General features: G+C 38.5%; 1 protein-coding gene across 1 annotated transcript; it reads left to right on the forward strand.

Moving 5' to 3' along the window:
* The first annotated feature begins 5,731 nt into the window (after window positions 1-5,731).
* Window positions 5,732-8,623, forward strand: LOC137737673 (protein PSK SIMULATOR 1). Its single transcript, XM_068477217.2, has 2 exons — window positions 5,732-8,031; window positions 8,142-8,623. The coding sequence occupies exon 1, from the start codon at window positions 6,054-6,056 to the stop codon at window positions 7,848-7,850; it is 1,797 nt and encodes a 598-aa protein (XP_068333318.2). The 5' UTR covers window positions 5,732-6,053; the 3' UTR covers window positions 7,851-8,031; window positions 8,142-8,623.
* The last annotated feature ends 432 nt before the right edge of the window (window positions 8,624-9,055 follow it).

A 9,055-nucleotide genomic window follows, 5' to 3' on the forward strand; every position in this document is an offset into this window, starting at 1 on the left:
TAGATTAGCCAACCACAAGGTTCTAACTCACGTCGTCATGTAAGAGCTCAATATCTTTCCATCACTGTGGTAAATGACCACTTGAGACGCTACATTTTTTAAATATATTTGTTTCTCTTGTGTGAGTTTCCATAAATCGGCCACGGATGACCATGGCCATGTTGGGCCGATCCAAAATAGCATGTTCGGCCCATGGCCAACCCAAGATACAACTACTGCCATTTTTTCCCGGATATTCTGCCCACCCAGTATTGTCAAAGTCGGATTCCAAATTCAAGAACGAGTCGTCAATAAAAATAACTTCGTGATAAACATGTTTAATAAGTTTGAAATCTACTTATTATATGTGCTCAACAAGGAAATAGAAGTTTGTCAATATCCTTCATCACTACGGGACAGCCGTTTCTTAGAGAGAAAATACGTGGTAGAGATATTCAAATTACGTCATTCGTAAACTTCTCATAAACATAAAGACTTTTTGTACGTATTCAGTTTCACTTGACTAGACAATCCGTCTTTCACGTTGATGTACTTATATCACGAACTTTTATCTTATTGTTTGGAGAGGACTAAATTTAAGTCGTGAGATTATGTTTTAAGTGGAGTTATTCCATGATCACGTTTTATCCCTCTAGTGTTTTTCTTTTCAATAATTTAAAACTTGTGAAAGAAGAGAACATTAAAATGGAAGACGAGACAAGTAATTAGAGATTAGATGGGCCTATGAGATGCCAAAAACAAGTACTAAAATACAAAATGATTAGAGGTTGATTGATTCTTACGGAGTTGTTTATGGATCAATAATCAAACCAATTAACAAACAAAAAAAAAAGTGTAAATAGCTAGTAACATCAACACTAGGCCACCTCCTCCATGAGAGTGATATCCGAGAGAGAGAGAGAGAGATATATATATATATATATATATATATATATTTAAAGAAACAAAAAAGTAAGCCAAATACGTAATTTGTGTGGCAAAAGTTGAACAGCCGGCCCACTCGAGTAAAAAGTGGCTCCTAACACAAACTTACATGCAAATAGCGCGAAAGCTTTGATCATCACAAAACCAATCTCTTTTGTGTGTTTTTATCTTTTTGACCTTTCCTTTACTACTCCACTTGATAAGATAAGAGGCATGCTATTTTTCTAAGAGTGGAATTGGCTAGGCAGGCGACCCTACATTTGATTGTCAACAGCACATGTCGTTGAGTGTGCTCAGGTCAATCGCTCATACGTATAAATGAAGAAAGATTTATGAAGAAAGTTGAGGTTTCGCTATAAAATCAATTCGCAACAATACATGTCGTTGAGTCTTGTGCTCAAGTCAATCACTCATATGTACAAATGGAGAAAGATTTATGAAGAAAGTTGAGATTCCACCATAAAACCAATTGGTAATTTAGAGAGTAGCCCAACTAACTTCTAAATCCATGCATAGTCCCTCCTCACACCAATGTGGAATTCATTCTCAACACGCCATTCACATGTGGCGAATTTTCAAGCCTAACACATGGACACACAAACGTAGAGCGCATGTGGCTGTCTGGCTTTACACGTAAGATAACCTACTCTGATACCATGAAGAAAGTTGAGATTCCACCATAAAACCAACTGACAATAGGGAGAGTAGCCCAACTAACTTATAAACTCATGCAATATCCCTCCTCTCATCAATGTAGGATTCATTCTCAACAAATTACATGGAATGTGAATGCATGTTGTAATAGTATCTTATTGTCAATCACTTATTGCTAGCAAATGAGAAAGTTAAAATGCATTAAGGTGCATGATTTACGTGAGATATTGTCGCTATTTCATTTTGATTGTAGGTTAGTTTTTCTTGTGTGAATGATGAACGATTTCCAACCGTTTGCATGTAAAGGGTCAGATGTGGATGATCGCCTTTCGCATTTATCGTTGCATGCATGCAACTAGCTAATTTTTGCCGTGCGAAATTGGAAGAGCCTTTGCATATTGCGTTTGAACTAGTAATTAGGTAGAGTGATGCTACAAGTACATACTAGCACTAGCCGAAAATGTTGACTAAAATGAGCATTAATTTCTTTTGCTAATCAAGCAGCCAATATCTTCGTTTGTGTGCTTTGATAAAGTAAAAAACTAATCAAATCGACTCTTTGTGATTTATGATGCATGCGCTTTTGTTTTTCATAATAATCTTGGGCAACAAAGGCACATAAATCCATGATAAGGATCTAAAATGATAGGGAAAGCTGGTAAATAGACACAAAATCAATGATGATCAAGGAAAGGTGCACGATAAGGTTAGCATTATATGACACAAATACACTTTTATCGTGAGATTTCGTGTTAATGATACAACATCATGTGAATAAAAACTTACACATATATTATATCATTAGCAGGAGAGGCTACAATAGTAATGCACCCATGTATAGAAGTCAATCTCCATGCCAAAGCGGTGGTCTTCTCTCTCTAGTCCTCTAATTGTAAGTCTTTTTTGTGCCCTTTAGTTTACGTTCGTCAGACTTTGAAGGCATTGGAGAAGGTCTAGAAGCATTAGACAAAGTGAAAAGGCATGCATGTTATACTGCACTCGCGGAGTTTACAGAGGCCATAACGAAAATGGCCACCACATTAAATCACATTTGATCCACATGCATGTTAATTTGATAACTAATCTAATTAACATAATTAGTGGTAGGAAAATGGGGTTTTCTAATCCTTCTGAAATCATGTGATCTCCATATGAAATGCATTGCCAACCAGCTGCCCCTTGCAAAATGGAAGTGTCTTCCCCATGATTTTATGGTTTGGACTCGGCATGGCTTCAGAACTCGGTCTGCAAGATTAAATAGTTACTGTATGAGATTAACTATTATCATATCCTTCGACCTTAAACAATCTTTTGAGAAAAGAGAAAGCAAATTTATCAAATCTTTGATTGGTAACTCACTTTTTTCCATGCACATATAGGGAGAGATTTTGCTCCCTCTTTGAATGTGTACACTCAGTATACTGTGATAAATAGTGATACACGTTATGTTAATGAGAGACATGAGGGTATAAATTTACTAACACATGAGCAGTGGCGGAAGAAGGATGGGGACATTGAGTGCTTATGCCCCTAGTAAGGTGTTTTCGTTTCTCCCGTTGAATTCTAATGCTGTCCCCAAAAGAATTGAGATAAAGGAAATGACTGATGTTCATTTTATATTTGATGCCCAGGAATTTAGGGTTTTGTATCGACGGAAAGACGATCAATATAATCTGTATTTGATTAGAGTATGTGAATGCTACATGTAATATAAGTACGTACATATTTGTCTTCGAGACAAGTGGAGCACCATCAATATTTAGGGAACGCTTAACTTACAAAGTACGAGGACTCGTTGTGAAATATTATAAATGAAGTATTACAGTCAATGTTTGAAGTTTCTATTTTACTTCTCCATTGCAATAAATTTCAAACTCTACTATTACACGCTAAACCTTCTCCTCTGAAGAGGAAAACCAAAATAATATATGCAAAGCCTGTAGCTATTGATGAATTAGTGACTAGGTCGTTGCTCTTTTTGTCATTGTTTGCTTGCTTTTTGTAGGGAGAGAATGTCCATGTGTGGTGTGGTGATAGCCCTCAAGTCTTAATTAAGCTTTTTATGCTAAGTTTTGTCTGCATAAAAACAAAGTCACCAGCTCCCACTACATCATTAACTTTTGACGAATGCCCTTCATCAGTGCAGTCAAGTTTTCGTTCGTAGACATCTTTTTCCACAGAATTAGTAGACAAAACTAAATCCAAAGTCACATACGGCAAGCTATAAGCCTATATGTTTGAAAAGGACAGAGGATATATGCATACGCGTGGGAGGAATGATAAACACTTTTTTTTCGCCTTTTACACATTTTTATTAAAATAAAATTACCGTTCTATTTTACCTATTTAATTGAACTATTAAAAATGAATAAAAACGTGTAAAAAGTTTAAAAAATGTGTAAAAATTACATATTTTTCTTCTTTTGCAAACATCTTAAGCCAATAAAAGACTTGAACAATAATTCCTTTTATATTGGGGAAAAAAAGAAAAAGGCACACAAGACATAATGATAGGAAATGAATAATGAGTTCATTGAGTCTGAGTTGTTATATACGGGGAGGGGTTCCAACTCACCTTCATTTGTTTTATTATTTTTGTATAAGCAATATTTTATTTTAGACTAATCAAAATTATAAATAAGAAAATGCAAACTCAAATGCATAATTGAAACACATATGCTTTTTATTATATATATATATATAGAGAGAGAGGAAAAAAAAAGTACGATATTCAAATGATACGAAAGAGAATACATACCTAGTTGAGAATATGGTGCACATATGGGCTCGATAAAAACCTTGTCGTGGATTTCAATGTGGTCGAATTGAAACACAAGCGTTGTAGTCGATGTGATTATGTCCTCGTTTGCTTTCTATGCTTGTTAATCAGGGTATCATTCAATGTTACGGTGTTTTAGTTGTTAAATTTGATTTCATAACTATTTAAGTCTTTTATTTCCAATTTCAATTATTTATTCATGTATCATTCAATATTCATATTAATTAAGCCAAAGTTGCAGTGTCAATCTAAAGGAGAATTAGAGGAGCAGGTACCAGTGATACCTAAATCAATTAAATTGTAGCTAAACAGCAAACTTGCAAGCTAAAAAGTAGATATATTCATAAATCATCACCAAAACCACCATTCCTGCCCTAGTTTTTAACCAATTTTCCCATGGATATATGCTTTTGTCCTCAAATTTTCCAGATCTCCATGAAATTAAAGGATCCAACATATTATGCATGCAGGATCAGAATTTTGGGGAAATTTGACAGTTGACCTCATTGGAATAGATGTAGAAGATGCACATACAAATTGCAAAGCAGTTTGCCTACCATTTGATTAAGGCTTTTTAGCCAAATTCGTCAAATAAGATCGAACACCTGCATATCAATGAAGCCCTTCCGTTTAGTTTCCGTCAATAACTCCATTTGAATAAAATATACAGCACAAACTGAAAATTTGTGTGCTTTTTTTCTGTTTACACATGTAACATATGAAGACTTGTAAAATGTGAATACTTGGATATGAAGTCAGAGAGGCTAAGGGGAGGTGGTGGTGATGATGGTTTAGTTGCTTCTTTCTCGTTGACTCAAAATAAATCTCAAGTCAAAACCACTTCCCTAGTTCTTCCTTTTAATCCTTCAATATGAAACCCAGAAAAAGCAAACCTACTCAATGCATCAATGTTTGACTTGGATTCATGCTATTTTATTTTTCTTTAATAAGAGACAAATCAAATATTAGTTTAGCGTATATTTCTTCTTAGAAATGAAAGAGATTCTAATAAAGCGTTAAAAAGGAAAATCTTATATTTAAGCACACAAAACAGGAATAGGATCCTATTTGGATCTGTTTTGTGATGATTCTAAATATCCGTTCATAATCATTCTACGGTTAGAAATTATTTAGAAATTTTTATTTAAAATTGAACACAAACAATACTTAACGAAAGCTGACTTCATGATGTACGATAAACGGTTAAGAATTGATGTCTAAGATCCTCTTATTTAAAATTATTGTAATTTAAGTACCAACTAGGCCTCATTTACTCATCAAAATGCAGAGAGGTAAAAGAGAGGGTTATTTTGAATATCAAATAAATTTTCCAGAAAAACAAAAGATGCAAACAAATTCAAAACCCAAAAGACTGCAGAAAGTCAGAGTCAGAGCCACTTTGAAAAGTTTTGAAAAGTTTCCACCACTTTAAATTCATCCACTGATTGATGATTCACCCACACCTTTCTTTTCCCTCCAATCAATTGCGCCTTCCCACTCTCTCCCCACGCCCAGAACACTCCAACCCCTCTCTGCTTTCCTTCTTCTGTTCTTGCTTTCGCCGGCAAATTCTCACCTTCCATTCACCGCCATAGCCGGCCAGCTCAAAAGGGTACCGAGATTTCGCGCATGAAATCGAGTTTCCGCCGGCGTTTTGGCCCGACCCAGTTACTTTGAGATCCGGATCTTCGCAGCAATGGTTGCAGAGCCTTGGATTTTGAAGATGGGTAACCAGGTAAGCTCCAATCTCAAGCACGCTCTTCCTTTTCAACCTTCGAAAAAATCATCAGTCCCCAAATCTCAACCCGCCGCCGGCGCCAAAACCCAGAAGCAGACCGTTGGCATTCTCTCCTTCGAGGTCGCCAATGTCATGTCCAAGACCGTCCATCTCCACAAGTCTCTCACCGACTCCGAGATCTCGAAGCTCAAAAACGAGATCTTGAAGTCCGAGGGAGTGCTCAACCTGGTATCCGCCAACGAGGCCTATCTTCTCGAGCTCGCCATGGCGGAGAAGCTGGAGGAGCTGAACCGGGTCGCCGCCGTCGTGGGGAGGCTCGGGAAGCGGTGCGTCGAGCCGGCTCTGCAGGGGTTCGAGCATGTCTATGCCGACCTTGTTAATGGGGTCATTGATGTGAAGGAGTTGGGGTTTTTGGTAAAAGACATGGAGGGTATGGTGAGAAAAATGGAGAGGTATGTCAATGCTACTTCCAATTTGTACAGCGAAATGGAGGTTTTGAATGAGTTGGAGCAGGCCACCAAGAAATTTCAGCACAATCAGCACGAGGAGAGCAAAAGGGCTTTTGAGCAGAAGCTCGTTTGGCAAAAGCAGGATGTCAGGCATCTCAAGGATGTCTCTCTTTGGAACCAAACGTATGATAAAGTTGTGGAATTGCTCGCCAGGACGGTCTGTACTATTTTCGCTCCGATTCAGGCTGTTTTCGGAGACTCTGTTTTGAGCAAGGACCGTGTTGGGTTGATTGGTGGAGCTTCACCGCCTATGATGTCTGGTCAGATTGATGTGAGGAGGGTTTCTCAGGTGGCTTCTGAGCCGTTAAAGAGGGTTGCTAGTAGGAAAGATGGGTTGCATTCGGGTCCGGTTGAGAAGCCTGTGGTGCTGAAAAAAGGGTCATCTTTTAAGCCTCAGTTTGATTCGAGGAGAGGTGAATTTGGGGCGTTTCGAGCTGAGGATTTGAACCCTCGGTGCGGAGCAAGCCCCGGGAGGATTTTCATGGACTGCCTTAGAATGAGCGGTACAGTTGATGATGATTATGGTGGTGCTGGTAATTATGATGACAGGAGTAGCCAAATTTCGGGTTGCAGTGTTGCAAATGGCGGTTTAAGGAGAGAGTATCCGAACCATTCGGGTTGTTTTAACCGAGCACAAACGGGTGTTCACCTTCAATTCAAGTGTGGCGGAACGAATGGTGGTGCACTGTTTGGTCCCAAGAGTAAGTTAATGGTTTATGCCCCTCCTTCTACAGTGGGAGGCTCTGCTCTAGCTTTACATTACGCAAATGTTATAATTGTTATAGAGAAGTTGCTTCGATATCCTTATCTAGTCGGCGAGGAAGCGAGGGACGATTTGTATCATATGTTACCAACGAGTTTAAGGATGGGTCTGAGGACTAATCTCAAGTCCTATGCCAAGAATATGGCCATATATGATGCGCCTCTTGCACATGATTGGAAGGAGACTCTTGACGGGATTTTGAGGTGGCTTGCCCCATTGGCGCACAACATGATGAGATGGCAGAGCGAGCGTAATTTTGAGCAAACGCAGATTGTCACGCGCACAAATGTTCTTCTGCTTCAGACATTGTATTTTGCTGATCGAGAGAAGACGGAGGCAGCTATTTGTAAGCTGCTTGTTGGGTTGAATTATATATGCCGTTACGAGCATCAGCAAAATGCATTACTGGATTGTGCAAGTAGTTTTGATTTTGAAGATTGCATGGAGTGGCAAATGCAATGCGGGGCTTCATTTGTTGATTGATTGACTCCATTATTGGATTTGAAATTGAGAAGGCGGTGGCTGTGATAAAGGAGTTCTTGATTCCAATCACTTGGATAAACATGTAGATGATAGTTCAACAGGATGTGAATATATCAACGTTTTGCAATTCACACTGAATACTTTGCCCGCTCAAGATTTGATTGTTGTATTTTGTTGCAAGGTATGTGAAGCTTTGACTTGTGAAGTACATAATTCTATGAAAAGTGTCTTTTGTTGTAGAATTGTACATATGTTGTTGTAAAGTTAATGCTTCTTCTTTGATTATGCTAGATTATGTGCTATGTGCCGAAAAATGAAAGAACAAATAGAGTTTTCGATGCACGAGTGCAGTTGTGACCTGTGAGGCGCATGTCATTTACGATTGTAAGGAACTTCCTATGAATCCAAATGTTGCATTTGCAGTCTGCAGACCTCTGTGAGTATGTATGCGTGTGGGCGGGGTAACGAGAACAACTTCTTTGGGAAAACCTGCGATGACTGAAGGTGCCTCGTTGCACTCAAAAGAAAGCATCAACGTGCCGTCGGGTCTGAAGTCGTCCTAAGTCTACAGGTTGAATCTTCTTTTGCACACTAGCTAAAGATTTTATGGACATGACGAGTATTGATCTGCCAGGATGTTTTCACCCCCGGCCAATTCGTTTGTGTTTTTTTTTTTTTTTTTTTTTTTTGCGACATTACTTTCATATAATGTATATCGGAATTACTCTGATTCTTAAATTCCCCGCGTCTAGTAAACCACGGGTATTGAAATTCTTCCAGCTACTAACTTCCTCAGTGCTCCCTACTACATAACATTCCTTCCACGATTCATGACTTCCTTCGTTCTGGGCAGACATTTTATTTATTTTTTTTTAGGGCAGAGGACAACCAAATTCATTGAACGAGAAATGCCAAATACAAATACAACAAACTAGCCCAATAAAGTGATAGCCAAAGGCCCATTCGGCAAAAAAAGCAGACAAAACAAAAACCCAAAGTTGGAACCAGCAAAGGCCGACCGCCGATGATGCCATCACCTCGCCAGCGACCACAAAGGTAATCGTTCGAAGAAAACCAACTTTGCTTTGAATTTGACGAAAGAATCGCACAACAAACCAACCAGCAACAAGGAAAAATCTCTAACCAAAATTAGCCACCAAAACCGCTGTACCGAAGATGAGCCAACAGATTTGAACCATCAAAAC

The sequence above is a fragment of the Pyrus communis genome, chromosome 13 (genome assembly GCF_041283825.1).
Source record: "Pyrus communis isolate YQ-2024b chromosome 13, ASM4128382v1, whole genome shotgun sequence".
NCBI classification, from domain to species: Eukaryota; Viridiplantae; Streptophyta; class Magnoliopsida; order Rosales; family Rosaceae; genus Pyrus; species Pyrus communis.

Excerpts from the sequence above, each read along its gene's own strand:
- LOC137737673 (XM_068477217.2), top strand. The coding sequence starts at position 6,054 with ATGGTTGCAGAGCCTTGGATTTTGAAGATGGGTAACCAGGTAAGCTCC.